This window comes from Alnus glutinosa, chromosome 1 (assembly GCF_958979055.1).
Source record: "Alnus glutinosa chromosome 1, dhAlnGlut1.1, whole genome shotgun sequence".
In the NCBI taxonomy this organism is placed as follows: Eukaryota; Viridiplantae; Streptophyta; class Magnoliopsida; order Fagales; family Betulaceae; genus Alnus; species Alnus glutinosa.
Window position 1 is genome coordinate 8,435,770 of NC_084886.1, and position 24,583 is coordinate 8,460,352.

At 38.3% G+C, this 24,583-nt stretch overlaps 2 protein-coding genes across 4 annotated transcripts; both read left to right on the plus strand.

The window, feature by feature from the left end:
- The first annotated feature begins 1,838 nt into the window (after positions 1 to 1,838).
- On the plus strand, positions 1,839 to 9,347 carry LOC133870546 (probable RNA helicase SDE3). Of its 2 annotated transcripts, XM_062307716.1 has the most exons (5): positions 1,839 to 1,930; positions 2,057 to 2,155; positions 2,535 to 3,560; positions 6,676 to 6,897; positions 8,071 to 9,347. In XM_062307716.1, exons 3-5 carry the CDS (start codon positions 2,544 to 2,546, stop codon positions 9,028 to 9,030), a joined length of 2,199 nt encoding a protein of 732 aa, XP_062163700.1. In that variant the 5' UTR covers positions 1,839 to 1,930; positions 2,057 to 2,155; positions 2,535 to 2,543; the 3' UTR covers positions 9,031 to 9,347. The 2 variants fall into 2 exon arrangements, with proteins under 2 accessions (XP_062163700.1, XP_062163696.1); XM_062307712.1 differs by lacking the exon at positions 1,839 to 1,930 and having other exon boundaries at positions 2,001 to 2,155.
- A 2,044-nt stretch (positions 9,348 to 11,391) lies between these two features.
- LOC133870558 (probable RNA helicase SDE3) lies at positions 11,392 to 23,880 on the plus strand. Of its 2 annotated transcripts, none has more exons than XM_062307721.1 (5): positions 11,392 to 11,460; positions 11,588 to 11,686; positions 11,990 to 13,021; positions 22,280 to 22,501; positions 22,754 to 23,880. In XM_062307721.1, exons 3-5 carry the CDS (start codon positions 11,999 to 12,001, stop codon positions 23,711 to 23,713), a joined length of 2,205 nt encoding a protein of 734 aa, XP_062163705.1. In that variant the 5' UTR covers positions 11,392 to 11,460; positions 11,588 to 11,686; positions 11,990 to 11,998; the 3' UTR covers positions 23,714 to 23,880. The 2 variants fall into 2 exon arrangements, with proteins under 2 accessions (XP_062163705.1, XP_062163712.1); XM_062307728.1 differs by having other exon boundaries at positions 11,438 to 11,456.
- The last annotated feature ends 703 nt before the right edge of the window (positions 23,881 to 24,583 follow it).

A 24,583-nucleotide genomic window follows, 5' to 3' on the forward strand; every position in this document is an offset into this window, starting at 1 on the left:
TTGTTTTTATATATATAAGACAATATTTGCGCAAAATTTGGTGATAATATCAATATAAATTAGGCAGCAAGCAAGCAACTAGTTTTGTTTTGTTTTTTTTTTTTTTTTTTTTTTTCCCTCAGCAAATGTTTAGCTAAAATTAGTTAAAGAGCCCATTTTTCTATTTTAGCTACCCTTTTTTCAGAACACCTACATGACTACATCCAACTCAACATTTTAGCTATTGCTATTTTGGTACATTATTTTGGCATATCAGCATATTTTAAAAACAAATAAATAAGTAAACAATTATTCTTTAAAAAAATGAGGATGGAACATGGAGAGGGGCTAGCTTCGTTAATTAGACAATCTTAGGTATCACGTGTGATAATTTTTGAAATCGAGGTGATTATTTGATAATGGTTCAAAGCACGAGTACCAAAACAGCATTTAACCTTAAATTATAATCGAGATAAAATTTAAGGTCATGTTTGTTAACGAATTTATTTTTTGTCTTTTGTTTTTAAGTCAAAGGCATTAACTACTGACCTAAAATACAAAATATTGTGTTCACCTTTATGTCACATAAAAATAATTTTTTAATTTAATTTTTTTTAAAAAAACAATATCTCAAAACACATTAACAAATATACCTCAAGTTACCTAATTACTCGTCGAATGGGTACGTTACAACTACTCCTCACAAAAATGAATAGACAAGTTGAATGAATGTGTACCCTTTCTTTGTTCTCTCTCTTTTTCTTTTTTTTTTGTCCTCTCATTTTTGTCTCCAAATTCATTTGCATATGAATTATGCGATGGTTAAAGCAGTAGCATTGGCCCAAGTAGCCTATATTTGGTCAAAGTGGCATGTATTCGGCTAATATGGCTCTATGTACTGCTCGGCATTTTGTTGGCACGTTGTTAGGCCAATTCATTAACCCATTTATCGGTCCATAATTGGCTCTAATTTTCTACCCAAGTGGCTTGCCCAATTGGCCTTGTTTTCTGCCCATCTCCTATTTTTGGCTACCGCCGTCTTCGACAACTTTTGGCTGCCACCGTCCCTAGCAACCTTACATTTAGCTGCCAGCATCTTGAGATGTCATCTCCAGCCACCGTTAGACCCCCGTTTTTGGCAACCCATAGGCCACCAATCCTGGCAATAGTACGCAACTGTTTCCAAACCGTTGTCGGCTCCATTGTTAAATCGAGCTTACGGTTTGATTTTGCTCAAATCACACCTAATTTTAACCCTAAACTAGCTCACTTCTTCATATAACTTGTATTAGTTAAAGACGTTTGCTGATGAATAAAGCATGTTAAATATTATTTAGCCAAATATAGTCTTTTGTGTTTTTTAGAGTTTCCAGCTCACTCGAAATATAGTCCTATGCCATCTCATTGGCACTATTAGCACTCATTTTCTACCGCATAGTGTATAACTAAATCATGTTATATATGTATATATGTGTGTTTGTCTACTTATGATACCATGTTATATAATATGGTACATAATTATAATTTTATAGGTGACCATAAGTTATTACGTATATAAGTTTTAACTATTATATATTAACTACTATAATATATGTGACTAGGTGAGTAACTACAGCTATTATAAAAGAAGTAGAAAAAGTCAGTCAAATCCATTCCGTCATGTTTGAATATTGCCCAATGTCTTTCGAAGGACAATCCATGTCCGTTCAGTTGTTTATGGGCACTATTACTATGGTTCCATACGAGGAAACCTCTCAACTACCCAAGTCGTCCAAAACCAAAAAAGTCTTCAGTCTGTACTATCTACTATCTAGTGCTCCGCAGTCTATGCACGAATGCCTCCTGAAGTTTGCCAATGCATGGGATGGGAGCCACAGCTGATGTGTGGCTATTCCCGCTTTACTGGGAATCCGCATTTCAGTCATTGGCTGAAGACCGCCAGGAAATCAACGTCCTCTGTTCTTGACTTCTTTTATTTTTACTTTTTAAATTCCTTTTCTTTTCTTTTCTTTTTCTTTTTTCTTTTTTCTTTTTTCCCCATCACTTTTAGTTTACCTTCATTTGGTCACTTGTGCAGATCAGTATCGTTGGCTGAAGAAGATGCAAAAAGAAGAAAGAATTTGTTTGAGTCTTCTTGGGACTTGAAAGAACAGGAATTGACACTCACTCCGGATTAGTAAGTTGATTCTTTCTTTCATTTTGGATCGGGAACCTTTTTTGTCTTTTGGGTCTTCAGAAGAACATTTAGTATAAGATTCATCTTTTTCTTGATTTTTTTGTTCATTTATCTTGTAAACCAAACATGGTTAATCTGTATGTTTGATCTGTAAAGTCCGATCCTCTGCTTTGGAACCTTTTCAATAAGAGAATGGAGCAAATGAAATCAATTTATATTTTTGAATTCAGAGGGAACCTGATAAAACGTGTTCATATCCACTGATCATCATCTTTCTTATACTGTTTGTCCTGGTTAAGTCCAGCAAAAGTAAGGACTTTGTTTACATTTCACAGCAACCTAACAGTTGAGGGTTTAAATGCGTGTGTTTTGATCACAGAAGGACGATATGAATCTGTTTCTAGAATTCTTGCGATGTATCCTTTGTTGCCACGAAGAACGTGATGATGATAATGATGATCTAGCTTCCTGCATAAAGCCTTTTCTAGAATATTTCTCTGCAAAGGTCCGGGACAGAAATCCGGCATACGAATATCTTCCAGTGAATACAACCCCATCAAATTCTCCAAGGTCACGGGTGACGCTGAGTGCTCCATTGTATCAACCAAATGTTGGCAATTCACCTACAACCAAACCACCATATAGTCAGAAGTCATTGGAAAGAACTAATGACGTTTATCAGAATTCTACAAGTTCTAGTCCATTGCCACCTACATTTCCTTATTCATCTAAACTACTCCAATATTCTTCTAGTCCATTTCCTTCATCCTCTAAATCCGCAACATCTTCATCTAAACCATCTGCATCTTTCCCCAATGCTTTGTTATCTTCCTCCAAACCACCTCAGTCTGTATCAAAACTGTCTCCATCTTCATCTTCCCTTAAAGACCCGACATATTCTTCTAAATCGTCTGCATCTTCATCTAATCTGCCTCCCTATTCTTTTAGTCAATCTTCTAAATCATCTGTATCTTCCCCCAACGACCCTAAACCCCCACTAGAATCTTCTCCAACTTACTCTAAACCACCTCAATCTTCACCCTCATTGACCCCATCTTCATCTAAGCCTCTCCCGTCATCCCCAAAACCCGCATCTTCTCATAAACCATCTCTATCTTCTCCTAAAGGACTTCCTTCTTCCTCTGGGCCACCTCCATCTTCCCCTTCACAAACTCCAGCCTTTAAGCCGATTCTTTATCTGGCTCCCTCTAATGTAATAAATGAAGAAATGAAGATGAGTTATGTATTGGAAAAGGGTAGATCACGTATATATGCAATTCCTGAGGATATCAAAGGTCTAATCAAGAAAGACATCTTGCCTGAAGTTCTAAAGCAGCCTTTGTCTCCTTCAACTTATAAGCATTACTTTGCTGCTCTGTTATATGCTGAGGATTTCCACTTGGAGGTACTCATGAATGCCCTTAGATATTGCTGTTTTTAAGTTAGCTGCTTTGTCAAGAACATAACTTGGTATATCAAATATCAACCATCTTTTCCACTATCTGCTTTGAAATCTTGTTTATGGCGAATTGCTTAGTTAATTTTATTTTCATGATTATCTTATTATGGAATGGCATGCAGCCGAAAGTCATATAGGTCCTTGTGATTTGTCCTACTGGTGAAAATATTTGTAAGCTGAAGCGAAGCATGGGTTAAGATCAGATCAGATCACTCTCCTTAGATATTGCGTGCTTCGGTGCTTTTGTGAGTATTTAGCATTCCTAAGAATATTAGTGATTAAGAGCTAGAGTGGGTTGGATTTTATTAGGTTTGGGACAGGTGTAACAGAAGTAGTTCAGAATTATCTGATAAAATTTAGTAATCCTGTTGATACCAGTTTAATTTCAAAAAATATTGATAACCATTATGTGGTTTAGAATTTTACAAAATGTTTAACTACTAAAACTTTTTGGAATTAATACTGGGATGCAAATCAATTAGGTACAGGAGCTGAATATTAAACATGTGGGTTGGACTCATTCCAGCTCTAAAATTCAGGCGTTCCATTCAATAATAATGCAATTTTAGTTACCTATCAAAATTTTGAATTTTTGAACCTATCAACAAAAGAAATTATTAACGCAATTTTACTTTATACTGTTGGAATGGAAATGCAAGTTTGTATTGCAAATGAGTCCCTTAACCTTGTATTCTTTAGTTTAATACCTGATAAACTTTCAACACAAAAACTGCAAGGAATAGAAAAGATGTGATAAAAAGCGAATTGGGAAATGTCTTACTAGAAACAAGGAGAAATGAAGCACTACTTAGAAATTCAGATTGGATTGAACTTTGAAGTGGGCATCTCAACAAGGTTAGGATACTTGACCAAATCAATAAAAATATGATCTGTTGCTGGTTTGTACTGTAAATGTAGTCTGGTTCTGGTCTTCACTCTTTTTCGTACTCCTGTCAATTGAACTAGAAGATGTAGTGAATCAAAATTTTAGGCAAAAGCACATATTTACTCTATGCAGCAAGTCAATTCATTGACTTTATTACCAAAACTGATCCTGCTGTTGATAACATCAATTATTTAGCATTTTCTGATGGTTGGCAAAACTCAATATTTTGCACCATATAACAGTTTAGTTCTAATGGTATTCACAAGATAAATATTCCATTAATGCTATAAGCAATTTCTTTGTATTATTTTTAAATAAGTCCCAGCATTTGCAGCTTGGAATGGCAATCAACCTAAACCAGTTGTGTTGGTCACATACATGCTTTGATTATTATTATTTTTTTAATCTGACATGGTGTTCAATTGGGTGAAGATCTCTACTTGAAATTGGTCTAATTAGATAAAAATATAAGGTCTCTTTCAGATCTTTCAGAGGAATCAGTTTTAAATGATAAGTAATAAAATTAGGGCAATTAGTTGGCATCTACTGAATCGATGTCTTCCAATGTGTTTTACATACTATTGGAATGGGTTTATTTTGTCTGTTATAGCATTTGAAACAAATACTTCCCTGCATTTACAGGATTAAAATTTAAAATTCGATCAAAATGATGTGATTTCACATTTTTCTTTTGTTTTTATGATAAATTCATTTTAGAGGATAGAATTTATTTGCGCTGACTTTGGGCATTAAAATCTTGATTGTCTATGTTGAACACAATTGTATTCTTGTTGAAAGAGTATCTGACTGCAGGCTAATGCTCCGTTTGTTTCGGTGTAAAATGATTTCTAGAAAATGATTTCGGTATTTTCTGGTGTTTGGTAGGGGCGAAAATAATGGTCAACCGAAAAATGATTTCTGTTTGACAAAAAATGCTTAATAAATTTCGGAAAATGATTTATGATTTTTAAAAGCGTAAATCATTTTCCGTAGATGATAGACGCAGTCGACTTTCTTTTAAACAATGCAGTCGACTTTTATGTTCAAGCAGTTGACTATTACCGGATTCCGACAAGCCAGATTCTGACATCGGTCGGTGTCGGAATCTGACAAATTATGTCGGAATCCGGTGACGTTAGCAATCGTCGCCGGATTCAGGCCAGACTGTCTGGAATCTTGTCGGAGCGGTTGAATCTCCGGCTATCTGGCCGGGATACTGGCCGGATCCAGCCGTTCTGGCCGAATCTCATGCCATTTGGCCGGGATACTAGTCGGATCTGACTTGGATCTGGCCAGAATGGCTGGATCCCTAGCCATCTGGTCGGGCTCCTAGAAGGATCCGGCCGTTCTGGCCGAATCTCCGGCTAGTTCAGTCGGGATCCTCCCAGAACGGCAGGATCCCGGCCAGCTGGCACTAATCTGGCCAGGACGGCCGAATTCCAGTCAACTGGCCGGGAGCCGGCTGTTTTGTGCCGAATTCCGGCAAAGATTGCCGGAATCCGGCACAAATGGCCCGATTCCGGCCACTTTTGCCGGAATTTGTATGTGTAAAATATAAAAAAAATATTTTTATATTATTTTATATTTTACGACAAAAATCATTTTACACTAAAACAAACGGTGCATAAAACTTTCCTTTGGTGGGGCAACGAACAAATAATTATTTATTTTCTCCCTCAAACAATTGGATTTGAACCAAGAGAGTCAACAGACAACAAAATATTCAAAAGCAATCATCTGTTCCAATACAAAATGAAAACTGAGGTCCCTATATTTAATGAGAATCCTTCCACTTCATTTCTCAAAAACCCTTATAAAAATGTTTTAACTCTTGTATAAGTAAGGGTGGCAAGTGCAAATGAACTGAATATTTTTCTTATACCCTTCATAGGTGATAGGAGCCAAACAACTATTCTAAAATTTCTTTAAATAATCTCTCTTTGCTATCCCATTTTCACTCTTTTAGGAAAAAAAAAAAAAAACCCGAGATCTTTTAAGAGAGTGTTATACTTTCTTATTTGCAGAAATCTATCATATAATGTATGGTGGAGCATCATGGTAGAACATTGTGATTAATGCTTTAATTTCTTAATTTTGTATGCTTTTGCATTCTGGCTTGTGGTAACTTATGGATTTATTTTTTTATAAGTAACTTTATTCTTTTATTGGAAACAGAAATGGAGTAATTTCCAATTGAAGAACGTGATTTTGAAGTTGCATGAAGCAGAAATTTATAATAGGCCAAACAAGTACAAACATTATAATAGAAGTGTTGAGAAGGATGATAAAATCTTTGTGGTATTTGAGATTGATTCTATTCCTGAGAAGCGACCATTCCTTTTATCAAGAGACTTGGTCTATGCACGACCTTCGGGTAAAAATGTTGAGCCATTTCGGGTAAGCTTTTGCTTCCATTAACGTATGCTTGATTAAATCACAATTCATCTTAGGGATGTAGCACATTGGTTTTTATGCATCCATAATGCAACTTGATATAGTCTTCTGGGTTAATCAATTGTTCTTCTTTGAGTTTAAAATGTTCTAGTATGGCATTTCTTTACAGCATTTTGTGAATCTTTCTTTACTAACCCTAAGTTAAATTGTTACGGAATTAACTAAAGTTACTCCTCAACCAAGTGACACAAACAGAGAATTTGGCCATTTGATGAGGTTGGTCTTGCATAACTGGCCTTGACTTGGGTCATGCTTTTGTTAAATTTTCATTTTCCTCAAATATTTCAGTGACACTTAATGGTAAATTGAGATGTATAGTAGTCACGTGCCAATGTAAGGAAAATCTACACGACCCTTACTATATCCTTCTTCACTTGAGAAATTCAGAGGAGGTTAGAGGTGCTTGCACTTTTCTACTTTGGCAACAAGGATAGTAAGCTAAAAATCAAGACAACAAGGATGTGTCCTTCTCACATGACATGACATCGACCGTTTGAGCAGATATTGACTATTGAGTAATGTATTTATATTAATTATCAACTATTGATAGTGAACATTTATCACCTATGGACAGCAATTAGATTTTATAGACAAATCTAGGGTATCGATACTATAAGCCCTACAGTTGTCCTCTTTGGACTGAGGAACTTGCAAGCTGATCAAGCCATCAGCCATGCCTACTAATGTTCACATTTATTTTCACAAAAATTAGTTTTGAGTATCTTCCCCAAAACAAGATAAAATATATTTTTCATCCTTCAATTTTTGTTAATGTTTGTATTTTGTCTTTATCTTTCCGATTGTGATAATATTGTCCGTGAATTTTTCATTTCAAATCTATTATTCCAATAAAATTGAAACTTATTTTCATTAATGTTTTTATTTTGTCTTTACCTTTCCGATTGTAAAATATATTTTATAAGATATGAATCTTTGATGGAATCTCCTGGTTCTGCTGTGGTTTTGCTCTGATTCTTCTCCTGGCATTAGAACAAGAAACTAATAATGCTCCGGTTTATAAAACCTTAACAATTCTTGAAATCCCGGCCAGTAAGAGTTTTTATGAGTTCACTTCTTTATCATATCTACAAAACTAACTGTCTAAATGGCAAGCAGGGTTTTATCTATCGCGTGGTGAAGAGCACTCGTGTATTAGTCGAATTTGGAGATAATTTCCATTCACAGCATTGTTCGACCCGCAAATATGACATCAGCTTCTCATTCAACAGAGTATGTCTAAAAAGGGCTCATCAGGCAATTGAAGCTGCATCAAATCCTTTGTTCCAGAACTTTGTCTTTCCTGAATGCACCTCCCGAAAGAACATCCTTAACCCACCAGCTCAGTTGTCTGCCTATCGGGAGCTTGGTATAGATGAGTTTGCTGCCGTTCATCACATTTTAAGCTTTCGCGGCTCCCCACCTTATCTTCTTGGGGGCTCGCTCAGTGTAACTAGAGCAGGTAAGTCTGAAACTGAAGAAACCAGATCAGTATCAAGAACTGGAGTGGTTGTTCGAGAAGCAGTATTTGAAGCATATAAAACCTCCCCAAATAATCGAATTCTTGTATGTGCTCCTATAAACAGCACATGTGACGTGTTGAACAGAAGTCTGAAGAAGAAGATCCCAGAGTCGGATATGTTTCGAGCCAACGCCGCATTTCGAGAGATAGACGGGGTTCCTACTGACATTCTTAGCTCATGTCCTATTGAAGGGGAATGTTTTGCTTGTCCTTCACTCCCGCAACTTCTGAGATTCAGGATAATTCTCTCAACTTTTATGAGTAGCTTTCGATTGCACAATGAAGGCATAGCTGCCGGACATTTTAGTCATATTTTTCTAGTGGATGCCTCATCAGCCACGGAGCCGGAGGCAATGGTAGCTTTGGCTAATTTTGCTGACGATAATACAGCAGTTATAGTTATGGGTGCACCCAGAAACCATCCAGGCTGGGTCCGCTCTGACATAGCTAGGAAATATGGATTGAGGAAGTCATATTTTGAAAGACTTCATGAACTCAGGCCATATAGTAGCACCAATCCAAAGTTCATCACAGAGCTGGATGACTTTAAGCGATAGTCTGGTGGCACTTACACCTCTCTGTCATTCTCTTGAATCTCAACTGTTCTTGCGTGAACAGCAATATGCACTCGTGTACATGCTCTCATCTTACTTGGCGTCTACTTGTGTGTCGTCTCTTTTCTGCTTCGCCATCGAAGCTGTATGTATAAATAACTGCCAAGACCTCCTATGCAAGCTGATTTGTATTTCCTTGTCTCTTCCCATGCGTTTGTGTTTTTGGATGACTGATCAGATTCGTCTCATGTATTAACAAGCAAAAACCAATTCGTGTTCATGTTGATCTATTAATTTATTTTGTGATTTTTGGGTTTCAAGATTTGATCTTTTTGGACATTGAATTAGATCTCAGATCATGTTAGTTTCCAGGCGGATTCCTTTGGCTCTGATTGTTTTGATAGAAAATATTTTATGCGAAAACACATTTTTGGTTTTTTGTTTAATTTTTGTTCCTAAGAAAATAATGCCAAGTTTCACATTATAGTATCGGTGAACGAAATGAGGGTTTGAAATTATTTTTCTCAAAAGGAAAACAATTTTCAAATGAGACAAACGAGAGAGAAGCTGTAAGTTTGATCCTTGACATAACATTTGTTTTAAACTGCATATTTATATCGATTACTGCAACGTCTTCAAGGGGTATCCTCTAGATTGGCTTCCACACTAGTTACTGCAATGACAAAGAAATTCAGGCAAAAGAGCTTGCCGGAGCAGATCAGCAGGTAGCTCCGATGCCCAAGTCAGATGATACTCTGAAGGGAAGAATAACTCTTTTCTAGTGAATGTTCTCGTATGTGTGGTGTAAAATCCGAACTCTTTCCTTTTATATGTTTACCCAATATTTTGTGACGATGATGTCAACTCCTACAGTATAGTCAGCACTTTCCCCTAAGAGGGAACGATGTATGGTTCTGGCTGAAAATTGATCCACTAGCAGTTAATAGGCAGAAGCTTACTGTTTAGATGGGCTTGATAATGTGGGCCGTATTTGCCAGGCCCATGTCCTAACAGAAATGATTGGAGAGAGAAAAGTCCAAGAGAATGAAAGCAAGTTGGGCGGTGAGATCCGGTTGTTGGAGCAAAGAGAGAGATCACATACATGAAATACAATTTTTTTTTTTTTTTTTTTTTTAACGTAAAAACCTTCTTCATTACCGGAGCACCGCCCGAAACATCCACCCCAAAGGGTTACAAAATCCAGATCCAAATACACAAACCAGAATAAGGCAATTACAGACGCCTGTAAGCGAAACTAAACAGAGCCCGAAGGCCGAAAGTAGCGACTAGAGGTAAAGAACCTCTACCCACAAAGCCAGAGAAATACATTTTTTTAGATGAACGACGTAGTAAAATTTAACCATTAAATACGTTTTTTTTTTTTTTTTTTTAACACATTTTCTTAGACTTTCCAATGTGCGATTAATGACTTAAATCAGAGTCTTTTAATATTAAAAGACCCCAACCCCAATCACCTTTGCAAAATCAATTTAATTGTTAATGTTTGGTTTTAATGTTGAGAAAAACTCAAAAATATCCTGTTTGTTAAACTTCTTGTTTTCAAAACAAAAACGTTCAAGAAATAACACAAAACATTCCTTAGGATACAACGACTTTTACGTTTATATCACATTAACATATTTTTTCAAATTAAAAAAAAAAAAAAAAAAAAAAATAGCCCTCAAAACACATTAACAAACACTTTCCATGTATAAGGGTTGCACCCCTCTACGATTTAATGAATTGAGTTGTAATTACTTATAAATATATATAAATATATATATATATATATATATATATATATATATTTTCAAATAATTCCTTGATTTTAATTTTATCAATTGATTCTTTGTACTCACTTTCTCCGGTTTTTACTCGGATCATTTTAGTTTTATTTAATAAATATTTTAATAGAAACTTTATACAATTATAATTATGCTAAGAAAATGAAAAAAATTACAAAAGAAAAAAGATCGCAAAAAAGGAAGAAAAAAAAGAAAAAAAAAGAAAAAAAAGGACAACACGAAAAGAAGAAGAAGAAGAAAAAGTCAGTTAAGTCCATGCTCTCGCCATAATTTGAATATTGTCCGATGTCTTTGGTAGGACAATCTTGTCCGTTCAAGTGTACGTACAAGCGAAAAACTGCATTGTTGTGGGCACTTTTAAAGCTTCATACGACGACTACTATACGAGGAAACCTCTCTACTACGAACCTTCTCCGCACGCAGTCTATGCACGAAGAATGCTTGAAGTTTGCCAATGCAATGGGAGCCACAGCTGATGATGTGGCTTTTCCCGCTTGGTTGCCGTGGAAAGGTTATGGAATCTTATAATTCTTCACTTTAAACCCTCGTGATCACTGGGAATGCGCATTTCAGCCATTGGCTGATGACCGCCAGAGAATCAAAGTTCTCTTCGCTCTTATCTTCGTACGTACGTCTTTCTTTTATATATTATAATTACCTTTTAAATTCCTTTTTTTTTTTTTTTTAATTTTTTATTATTATTTTGATTTTTCAATTCTTGCACCTCTTTTAGTTTCATTTGATCACTTGTGCAGATCAGTATCGTTGGCTGAAGAAGACGCAGAAAGTATAAAGAAATTTTTTTACTCTGACTGGGGCTTGAAAGAACAAGAATTGACACTCACTCCGGATAAGTAAGTTGATTCTTTCATTTTGGATCTAGAACTTTTTTCTTTTTCTATGGTCTTGAGAAGAACATTTAGTATAAGATTCGTCTTTTTCTTAATTTTTCTGTTCATTTCTCTTGTCAACCAAACATGGTTAATCTGTATGTTTGATCTGTAAAGTTCGATCCTCTGCTTTTTCTACTTTTTCAATGAGAGAATGGAGCAAATTAATGAAGTCAACCGTTCACGATCTTTCTCATACTATTTGTCCTGGTTCAGTCCAGCTCTTCGTTTTTAGTTACTGATCAAATGAGTGTGTTTTGATCACAGAAGGACGATATGGATCTTATTGTAGGAGTCTTTCGACGCATCTTTGGTTCCCAAGACGAACGTCGTGATGACAATGATGATCATAACGTTCGGAACAGGAATCCGGTACACGAAAATCTTCGAGCGAATACAACAACCGCACCCAATTTTCCAAGGGCACGGGTGACGCCGAGTATTCCATTTTATCAACCAAATGTTGGCGATTCACCTACAACTAATCCACAACATAGTCAGAGGAAGCCATTGGAAAGAACTAATGACCTTCATCAGAATTCAACAAGTCGTTCTAGTCCATTGCCACCTACATATCCTTATAGACCACCTCAATCTTCATCTAAACCACCCCAATATTATTCTACTCCATCTCCTTCATCCTCTAAATCCGCAACATCTTCATCTAAACCGCCTCCATCTTTCCCCAATGCATTGTCATCTTCCTCCAAACCACACCAGTCTATATCAAAACTGTCTCCAGCTTCGTCTTCCCTTAAAGACCCAACGTATTCTTCTAAATCTTTTGCATCTTCATCTAATCTGCCTCCCTCTTCTTTTAGTCCATCTTCTAAATCGTTTGCATCTTCCCCCAACACCCCTAACCCCCCACCAGATTCTTCTCCAACTTACTCTAAGCCACATCCATCTTCACCTTCACTAGCCCCATCTTCATCTAAGCCACTCCAGTCATCCCCGAAACCCGTGTCTTCACATAAACCATCTCTATCTTCCCCTAAAGGACTTCCATCTTCCTCTGGACCATCGGCATTTCCCCACAATGGAACTCCTCCTTCCTCTTCACAAACTCCGGCCTTTAAGCCGATTCTTTATATGGCTCCATCTGATGTAGTAAATGAAGAAAGTAAGATGAGTTATGTATTGGGAAAAGGTACATCACCTATATATGCAATTCCTGAGGATATCAAAGATCTAATCAAGAAAGACATCGTGCCTACAGTTCTAAAGCAGCCTTTGTCTCCTTCAACTTATAAGCGTTACTTTGCTGCTCTGTTATATGCCGAGGATTACTACCTGGAGGTACTAATGAATGCCCTTAGATATTGCCTTCTTTTTTCTTTTTTTTTTAAAGTTAGCTGCTTTGCCAAGAAAATAACTTGGTATATCAACCGTCTTATCTACTATCTGCTTTGAAATCTTGTTTATGGCGAATTGCTTAGTTAATTTTACTGATTTTCATGGTTATCTTATTATAGAATGGCATGCAGCCGAAAGTCATCTAGGTCCTTATGATTTGTCCTACAGGTGAAAGTACTTGTAAAGAAGAAAGATAAGAGAGATATCAAAATGAATATACCCTAAGCTGGAGCGAGGCATGGGTTAGGATCAGATCACTCTCCTTAGATATTGTGTGCTTTTGTGAGTATTTAGCATTCCTAAGTATATTAGTAATTAAGAGCTAGAGTGGGTTGGATTTTATTAGGTTTGGGACAGGTGTAACAGAGGTGGTTCGGAATTATCTGATAAAATTTAGTGATCCTGCTGTTATCAGTTTATTTTAATTTCAAAAAAATATTGATGACCATTTATTTATGTGCTTTAGAATTTTACAAATATTGAAGTACTAAAACTTTTTGAAATTAATACTGGGATGCAAATCAATTAGGTACAGGAGCTGACTATTAAACATGTGGGTTGGACACATTCCAGCTCTAAAATTCAGGCATTCTGTTCAATAATAATGCAGATTTAGTTACCTATCAAAATTTTGTAATTTTGAACCTATCGACAAAAGAAATTATTAACACAATTTTTTACTTTATACTGTTGGATTGGAAATGCAAGTTTGTATTGCAAATGAGTCCCTTAACCTTGTATTCTTTAGTTTAATGCCTGATAAACTTTCAACACAAATACTGCAAGGAATAGAAAAGATGTGATAAAAAGCCAATTGGGAAATGTCTTACTAGAAACAATAAGAAATGAAGCACTACTTAGAAATTCAGATTGGATTGAACTTTGAAGTGGGCACCTCAAAAAGTCAATAAAATATGATCTATTGCTCGTTTGTACTGTAAATGTAGTCTGGTTCTGGTCTCCAATCTGTTTGAATTGGGTTTCAATCTTGTTTTGCATATATCTATTTCCCACATGCAGTGCTTTTCATGGTGTGTGAGAGAAGGGATCATACTCCTGTCAATTGAGCTAGAAGATGTAGTAAATCAAAATTTTACCCAAAAGCACATATTGACTGTATGCAGCAAGTCAATTCATTGACTTTGTTGCCAAAATTGATCCTGTTGTTGATAGCATCAATTATATAGCCTTTTTTTTTTTTTTTTTTTTATGAGAAATGATAAAAATACATTTCCTACACATTTGGGTCTCATAAATTCAATGGTGAATTTGAAACTTAGTTCTATGAAAATGTGTAGGGGATGTATTTGTATAATTTCTCTTTTCTGATGGTTTGGCAAAACTCAATATTTTGAACCATATAACAGTTTAGTTCAGATGGCCGGTATTCACAAGATAAATATTCCATTAATACAATAAGCAATTTCTTTGTATTATTTTAAAATAAGTCCCAGCATTTGCAGCTAGGAATGGCAATCAACTTAAACCGGTTGTGTTGGTCACATACATGTTTTAATTTAATTTAATTTAATTTATTTTTTTCTTTTAATCTGACGTGGTGCTCAATTGGGTGAAGATCTCAACTTTAAATTGGTCCAATCAGATAAAAATATAAGTCCTCTTTCAAAGGAATAAGTTGTAATGATAAGTAATCAAATTAGGGCAATTTTTATTCATCCAGTACTGAATCGATGTCTTCCAATGTGTTTTACATACTATTGGAATGGGTTTATTTTGTTTGTTATAGCATTTGAAACAAAAACTTGTCACTGGTCTTGGTTCGGGTGTCAAACGGGAATCAGTTCTTGAGCCAAGAGGAAGTCAGAAGCGTTGAATGAAGAAGTTGAGAGTTAGCAGGATCCAGCTGGACGCAACTGTGCTGAAGGACAAGATGGTCTTTTATGCATTTAGGCTTAAGGGCCAATTGGGTTGTTATACCGATTGGGCTCTAATATTAGTATTACTAAATTCTAGTCTCCTGGTTAATGGGCTATCCACGTGGCTTAGTGGCCCGGTGGTTATAGAATAAATAGCCCAAGTCTCTCTGTTGGTGGTATTGGATGATTTGATGAATTGTAGCCATCTAGCTTAGTTCATAGCTTAGCTATTATAATGGTGTAACGATCCAGTATCAATACAAACAGTTCTTCGTATTTCTACCTCAATTCTGTCTCTCAATTTCACAATTCCCTCTCAAATCCCTAAATTCGTAACATACTTGTTACAAATTTGGTATCAGAGCGCAAAACCTGGACATCTATTTCTTTGGAAGAATCTATGGCTGAAGGTACTAGGATGAACCAGTTGATGGAAACCGTAGCTGCTTTGAAGAAAACCGTGGAAAGAAATGAGGCACAGGCAGCTAAGAATTACTCTGATTTGCAGTCAAAGCTGGATGGAATTGCTCCTGAATTGCTGAAGACGATGGAAGGATCCAGCAGTATGGGCGAGCGTAAGTTTGAGCAGTTGCTGGAGAAAGTTTCTTCTCTCGCTTAGGCTGTGGAGGTTATTAAACTGCCTTCGCAATCCACATTTGTGCTTGGTGAGCCTTCCGGTGCTGCAAGAGGAAGTGCTGAATTCGTGCCGCCAGTAATGTTGCAGACGGGAAAGGGCTAAGATCTGGTGCAACCTCCTGTTTTCTGCAATCAGCAATCACTTGAGATCAGATCTTCCGAGGATCAGCTTCTGCAAGCTTCTCGCGTTCCAGCAAATCAAGGATTGCCGCCTCCAGTTGGTGGAGATTTCCAGATCGGTCAGTTTCCGCAAAGGCCATTGCCTTCCCTGCATCAGCATCAATTTACAGAGCACAGACAAGCTGAGGACCGATTCGCTGGTAGATCAGCTTTTCACACTGCTCCTCAGTATCAATTTCCTCCTCCTCAGTATGAGCTACCTCCTAGAGACAGAAATTCAATGTATGACTATCACGGTGGGGACCATGGGAGCATTACAACCAGGTCAGTTCGTATTGATTTTCCTAAATATGATGGTTGTGATCTGGTTGGATGGATCTATAGGGCAAATAAATTCTTCAATTTCCATAGAATTCCCTATAACCAAATGTTGATGTTAGCCTCCATTCATATGGAAGGGAAAGCCCTAGTTTGGTATCAAGATATGGATATGGCCGGAGCATTACCTAATTGGGAGGTTTTTACCCATGCTTTGTTGGATAGGTTTGGTCCTACTTGTTATGATGATCCTATGGAGTCCCTCACTAGGCTGAAACAAGTGTCTAGTGTGGAGGAGTATAAGGAAAGTTTTGAGGCCATTTCTAATCGTCTAAAAGGTATTAGTGATTACAACAAGCTGAGTTGTTTCCTTAGTGGTTTAAAGGATGAAATTAGACTACCGGTGCGTATGTTTAATCCTCCAACTTTATTAGCTGCTTATGGTTTGGCAAAGGTGCAAGAGGAGCATGTTTTGTTGGGAAGAAAGTCCTATAGGAGTGTGTTTAATTCAAGTGTTCCTAAACCTGGTATTACTCCCACTACTCCACTGCCTATCACACCTTTAAAAGCTGCCATTCCCATTCAGAAAGTGTCTTAGGCCCAAATGGAAGAGCGCAGAAAAAAAGGTTTGTGTTATAATTGTGATGCAAAATGGCAGTATGGTCACAAGTGTCAGAATCCTAAGCTGTTTTTGCTGGATACTGAGGAACTTGTGGAGGAACTGGAATTGGCAGCTCATTCGGAGTTAGAGGAGCAGGGCTTAGACCTTATTGACTTCAACTATGCTGATTCCAAACCAGAAATTTCCTTGCAAGCCATTACTGGCAGTGCTCACCCGAAGACTGTGAGGGTGTTGGGGAGAATTAATGGTCAGCAATTAGTCATACTTATTGACAATGGCAGTACACATAATTTTCTGGATGCTAATCTCGCTATGAAGACCAGAATATTGTTGGATAAGGATTGTCGAATCCGAGTAAAGGTGGCTAATGGGGAAGAGGTGATAAGTGAAGGGAAGTGTAGTGCAGTTCATCTTCAGCTTGAGAAGTTGACTTTTAAGGTGGATGCTTATGTGATCATTTTGGCTGGATGTGACATGGTTTTGGGGATTCAGTGGCTGATAACTTTGGGTTTCATTGTGTGGAATTTTAAAAACCTTACTATGGAATTTACTCTTGCTAAAGAAACATTTCAGCTGCAAGGGTTGGTTGCTCCAAAATTGTGGGAAGAAGCTCATTTTCCTAAGTCCCTGTTGGAAAGTCAAAAGGGCCTAATGCTTCATTTGTTAGAAAATGTGGGAGATTTGTGGAGACTGAACTGGACGCTGCTATTTCACAAGTTTTGGCGGACTTTACTGACATTTTTGCTGAACCTAAGGGTTTACCACCCTCTAGGACACATGATCATGCCATCCTCTTAAAACCAGATTCCCAACCAGTCTGTGTGAGGCCTTATCGCTATCCTTATTTCCAGAAAGCAGAGATTGAAAGGATTGTCAGGGAGCTCCTGGACTCTGGGGTCATCCAGCCCTCTCAAAGTCCTTTTTCTTCTCCCGTGTTGCTGGTTCGGAAAGCTGACGCCTCGTGGCGCATGTGTATGGATTATAGGGCTCTTAACAAGGAGACTATAAAGGATAAGTTTCCCATTCCGGTGATTGATGAACTCCTTGATGAGTTACATGGGTCGAAGGTGTTCTCTAAGCTGGACTTGAGGTCTGGCTATCACCAAATCAGGGTCAAGCCGGAAGACATTCCTAAAACTGCATTTCGGACACATGAAGGGCATTACGAGTTTTTGGTTATGCCTTTTGGCCTAACCAATGCTCCTTCTACCTTTCAAAGCTTGATGAACGATATTTTCCGCCCTTATTTGCGGAAATTTATTTTGGTGTTTTTTGATGATATCCTGGTGTACAGTCCTACTATGCAGGCCCATTCCCAACATCTAAAGCTGACTTTGGATGTCCTGCGGGCTCACCAATTGTTTGCCAAAAGAAGTAAGTGTAAATTTGGCTGTTCGGAGATTGACTACCTTGGTCATCTCATCTCTGCCGAGGGGGTTAAGGCTGATGGCAAGAAGCTGGTGGTTATGGTAGAATGGCTTCGACCTCAGTCCTTAAAAGCATTACGGGGTTTCTTAGGACTTACCGGATACTACCGTAAGTTTGTTAAGGGTTATGGTTCAATTGCGGCTCCATTGACTGATTTGTTGAAGAAAAATGCCTTTGGCTGGAATACAAAGGCTGAGGAAGCGTTTGTAGCACTTAAGGAGGCTATGACCAATCCCCCGGTTCTCATTCTACCGGATTTTGGTAAACCCTTCTTGATTGAGTGTGATGCTTTGGGCAGAGGTATAGGGGTAGTCTTAATGCAGGAACAAAGGCCGATAGCCTTTTTTAGCTAGGTGTTGAAAGGCCGATTTTTAGCCTTATCCACTTATGAGAAAGAGTTGGTGGCCCTTCCCTTTACCATTAGAACTGATCATCAGAGTCTAAAGTTCCTTTTGGAACAGAAAATTGGCACCCCAATGCAACAGAAGTGGATTACTAAGTTGCTGGGGTATGACTTTGTTGTTGAATACAAGAAGGGTCGGGACAATTCTGTAGCTGATGCTCTTTCCAGGCGGGGTGAGGACACAGACCAAGAGTTTACTATATCTGTGATTTCCTATCCTACTTTGGAATGGCTAGAAGATTTAAGGAGGAGTTATACCTCAGATCCTCATATGCAGGCTCTGCTGCAGCAGTATCAGGAAGGGAAGCTGTCTCACACAAAGTTCTCTCTCTAAGATGGAATTTTATTATACAAGAAGCGGCTTTATGTTGAAGAATCCTTGCGAGACCAGATCTTGCACTTTGTGCATGCTAGTTCGTTAGCCGGTCATGCAGGTTATGACAAGACTATTTACTGGGTCAGGAAAGATTTCTTTTGGCCTGGGTTGAAATCTGATGTTAAAAGGTTCATTCGGGAGTGTGACACTTGTCAGAGGGTTAAAGCGGAGAATGTTTCTCCTGCTGGGCTGCTACAACCCTTGCCTATTCCTGAAAGACCTTGATCTAGTATTTCTATGGACTTCATTGAAGGGCTTCCCCTTTCAGGTGGATTCAGTGTGATTTGGGTGGTAGTTGACAGACGGACTAAGTATGCTCACTTCTTAGCTCTTAAACACCCTTACACTGCGGATAAATTGGCCCAGCTGTTTCTCAATCAGTTGTTTAAACTTCATGGACTTCCTCATTCGATTATTTTGGATAGGGACACTGTTTTCACTAGTAAGTTTTGGACTGAGATTTTTAAAGCACAGGGAGTTTTCCTAGCTTTCAGCACAGCTTACCATCCTTAGTCTGATGGTCAGTCTGAAGCTGTAAATAAATTCGTGGAGAATTATTTGAGGTGTATGATTTGTGATAAACCTGGGGGATGGGTACAGTGGTTACCCTTGGCAGAGTATTGTTACAATACTTCCTATCATCATTCTACACAATTGACTCCTTTTGAGGCTATGTACGGGTACTTACCTCCCCGTCTTCTCACTTATATGCCAGGAACTACTCAGTTGGCTAAAATTGAGTCCGAGCTGCGTTCCCGTGATGAAATTTTGAAGCTTTTAAAAGAAAACCTGCAGAGGAGCCAAAATCGGATGAAAAAGTATGCTGATTTGAAGCGAACTGAACGCCAGTTTCAAGAAGGTGATTGGGTGTACTTACGCTTGCAGCCGTTTCGCCAGCTTTCGGTTGCTTGGCGTCGTAACCTCAAGCTCTCTCCACGTTTCTATGGTCCTTTCAAGATCCTTCAGAAGGTGGGTACTGTCATTTATCGTCTGGATCTTCCGGAGGGCTCTCTCCTCCATCCGGTTTTCCACGTTTCTCAGCTTAAGCTGAAGATTGGCCGCTCGGTTGAAGCTATTTCCCAGCTTCCCCCCATCAACGCTCAAGGGGTCATTCAGCCTGAGCCTACAGAAGTTCTCGATCGTCGGTCTCGCTGAGTCCATCATCGGGCTGTGGCGGAGCTCCTGATTCGCTGGGAGGGACAGCCTGCTTCGGAGGCCATTTGGGAGCCGTATCACCGCTTGAAGACATCTTACCCACACCTTGTGGGCAAGGTGTTGTGAAAGGGAGGGGTATTGTCACTGGTCTTGGTTCGGGTGTCAAACGGGAATCAGTTCTTGAGCCAAGAGGAAGTCAGAAGCGTTAAATGAAGAAGTTGAGAGTTAGCAGGATCCAGCTGGACGCAACTGTGCTGAAGGACAAGATGGTCTTTTATGCATTTGGGCTTAAGGGCCAATTGGGTTGTTATACCGATTGGGCTCTAATATTAGTATTACTAAATTCTAGTCTCCTGGTTAATGGGCTATCCACGTGGCTTAGTGGCCCGGTGGTTATAGAATAAATAGCCCAAGTCTCTCTGTTGGAGGTATTGGATGATTTGATGAATTGTAGCCATCTAGCTTAGTTCATAGCTTAACTATTATAATGGTGTAACGATCCAGTATTAATACAAACAGTTCTTCGTATTTCTACCTCAATTCTGTCTCTCAATTTCACAATTCCCTCTCAAATCCCTAAATTCGTAACATACTTGTTACAAAACTTCCCTGCGTTTACAGGATTAATTTTTAGAATTCGATGTGATTTCACATTTTTCTTTTGCTTTCATGATAAATTCATTTTAGATGACAATTTATTTATGTGCCGACTTTGGGCATTAAAATCTTAATTGTCTCTATTGAACACAGTTGTATTCTTTTCTTGTTAAAAAAGTATCTGATTGCCGGTTAGAACTTTCCTTTGGAGGGGCAACCAACAAATACTTAGTTCTTTTCTCCCTCAAACAGTAGTATGTGAACCTAGAGGGTCAACAAACGAGGAAATAAGAAAAAACAATTATCTGCTCCAATAAAAAAATGGAAAGAGAGGTCGCTAGATTTAATGAGAAACCTTCCACTTCATTTCTAAAAAACCCTTATAAAAATGTTTTAACTCTATAAGTGAGGGTGGCAAGTGTAAATGAACTGAACCATTTTCTTAAACTCTTCATAGGTGTGATAGGAGCAAAACAACCATTCTAAAATTCCTTTAAATTGGGTAAAAGCTACTCTCTCGAGCGTCGTCTCTCCCAAACCCTCTTCACTCCTCCCCCTCTTATCCCTCTTCTCTTTCCCCCCCTCCTCCTTTCCCCCTCATCTTCTGCCTCTTTTGAGGCTCCTATCTTACTAGAGTTTACTCTAGCCCTACTTGCCTCCATGGAGGTATTATCTTTACTTTCTCTACCAACATCACAACCCCCACCGGCCCGCCCTTTCCTCCACTATGTCCACTGCTGAGTTTGGATAGATAAGAATTTGGGTTGAGTTCTTTGAAGCTAGATTTGCGATTCTCAGACGAATTAAGCATGACACGCGCCTCTCCACCGTACTCCCCACCGTATTCCGCCTCCATCGACACCAGCCGCACTCCGTCTGGATCTCCCCTCAACAGAGCGTGAACTGCACGCGCCAGCGAGTGCTTCTTACTAGCCAACGAGTGGAGGCCACGGTCCTCCCTCTTTCCTTCCCCTGACACTGCTGTTGACGGATTGTCGCAGTCTGCGACGTCCTCGGCAGGAGAGAGGTCATCCCTGCAGGCGCGTCATCTTCATGCGCTAGCGCCGACGGCTCCCAACTGGCCGGTGCTGTATTGTGTTGTTTATTTCACCACTTTTGCATTTATGGGCTATCTGTTTTATGTATCCTCTTTGTTTTCTCTGTAATGGTTACGCAACCGATGTTTGGGTCATTTGGACTCTGTCACCTTTTAACTACCTTAATTGGTGGTTTGTATTCTTAGCATCCATGTCAAGACTCATTAGGCCTGCATCTTCAGATGCATTACCTCCGCCTCCGCATACTTTCATTCTTAGTGTGTATTTGGGTTGCCCAGCCTTAGTTTGTTGTAATTTATTGCTTCAGTTTGTATTTCCTTTTCACTTATCTATAAAAATAAAAAAATAAAAAAACAAACAAACAAACAAACAAACAAAAAAATTCCTTTAAATTGTCTCTATTTGCTATCCATTTTCACTCCTCTTTTAGTTAACAACGAGATCTTTTAAGAGAGTGTTATACATGCTTATTTGCAGAAATCTATCATATAATGTATGATGGAGCATCATAGTAGAACATTGTGATTAATGCAAAACTGTTAATTAATTTCTTAATTTTGTATGCTTTTGCATTCTGGCTTGTGGTAACTTTATGCTTTTATTGGAATCAGAAATGGAGTAATTTCCAATTGAAGAACGTGATTTTGGAGTTGCATGAAGCAGAAATTATAAAAAGGTCAAACCAGCACAAATATTATAACAGAAGTGTTGAGAAGGATGATAAAATCTTTGTGGTATTTAAGTTTGATTCCATTCCTGAGAAGCGGCCATTCCTTTTATCAAGAGACTTGGTCTATGCACGACCTTCGGGTAAAAATGTCGAGCCGTTTCGGGTAAGCTTCCGCTTCCATTAACATATGCTTGATTAAATAACACAATTCATCTTAGGGATGTAGCACATTGGTTTTTATGGATCCATAATGCAACTTGAGATAGTCTTATGGGTTAATTAATTATTTAACAAGAAACTAAACTCTGGTTTATAAAACCTTAACGATTCTTGAAATCCCAGTACGTACGTAAGAGTGTTTATGAATTCACTTCTTTATCATATCTACATCACTAACTGACTAAATGGTAATCAGGGTGTCATCTATCGCGTGGTGAAGAGCACTCATGTACTAGTCGAATTTGGAGATGATTTCCATTCACAGCATCATTCGACCGGCAAATATGACATTAGCTTCTCATTCAACAGAGTCTGTCTAAAAAGGGCTCACCAGGCAGTTGAAGCTGCATCAGATCCTTTGTTCCAGAACATCCTCTTTCCTGACTGCATCTCCCGAGAGAACATCCTTAACCCACCAGCTCAGTTGTCTGCCTATCGGGAGCTTGGTATAGATGAGTTTGCTGCCGTTCATCACATTTTAAGCTTTCGCGGCTCCCCACCTTATCTTCTTGGGGGCTCACTCAGTGTAACTAGAGCAGGTAAGTCTGTAACTGAAGAAACCAGATCAGTATCAAGAACTGGAGTGGTTGTTCGAGAAGCAGTATTTGAAGCATATAAAACCTCCCCAAATAATCGAATTCTTGTATGTGCTCCTATAAACAGCACATGTGACGTGTTGAACAGAAGTCTGAAGAAGAAGATCCCAGAGTCGGATATGTTTCGAGCCAACGCCGCATTTCGAGAGATAGACGGGGTTCCTACTGACATTCTTAGCTCATGTCCTATTGAAGGGGAATGTTTTGCTTGTCCTTCACTCCCGCAACTTCAGAGATTCAGGATAATTCTCTCGACTTTTGTGAGTAGCTTTCGATTGCACAATGAAGGCATAGCTGCCGGACATTTTAGTCATATTTTTCTAGTGGATGCCTCATCAGCCACGGAGCCGGAGGTAATGGTAGCTTTGTCTAATTTTGCTGACGATAATACAGCAGTTATAGTTACGGGTGCACCCAGAGACCATTCAGGTTGGGTCCGCTCTGAAGTGGGTAGGAAATATGGATTGAGGAAGTCATATTTTGAAAGACTTCATGAACTCAGGCCATATAGGAGCACCAATCCAAAGTTCATCACAAAGCTAGATGCCTTCGGCCGATAGTCAGGTACGTACTGTTCTTGTGTGAACAGCAATATGCACTTGTGTACCTACATCCTCTCATCTTCCTTGCCGTCTACTTGTGTCTTTTGTTTCTGCTTCGCCATCCAAGCTGTATGTATATTCTATAACTTCTAACTGCTAAGAACTCCTATGCTTGTTGGTTTTTATTTCCTTCTCGCTTCCTATCCACTTGTGTTTTTCGATCACTCCTCAGATTCATCTCACGTATTAACATTTAACAACCAAATACCGATTATCCGTTTAATAACCGCTACACGTCTATGGCATGGTGGTTAGCGGTTTTAAAAGTAAAAACAGTTAATAACTGCTAATGGTTAATAATAATATAAAAAACAGTGTCGTTTTAATGTATTTGATATAGAGTTTCCATTTTGAGTTTAATGAAATTAATCTTTATTCATCAAAATAATAATAATATTATTATTATTCTTGAGCTTGTTACATTTTGAAATCTTCTAATTATTTTAAAAATAGCCCAAAACCATTTAAAATAGGCCATAAAAAGAGATTTAAGGAATGTTTAAAAAACACCAAAAATATGCCCAAAAGACCAATTTCTAAAAACCGATTATGTGGTGCAGTTATGAGTTTCAATAACCGCTAACCGTCTAAAGTAAAGCGATTGCAATTACAAAAATTCAATAACCGCATAAAGTGGTTACTGTTAACGGTTAAAATGCAGTTAGCAGTTAAAAGCAATAACTGCTAATCGCAACCACTTGTATACCCTTAACTTGTACATCGTTCAAGCAGTAGGCGTGCACGCGATCATGCAAATGCTGACAGCTCTAACAAATTCCAGGCGAATTGTGTTTGATTATGCGAATTTTATTTAGAACCCAGGTTTCT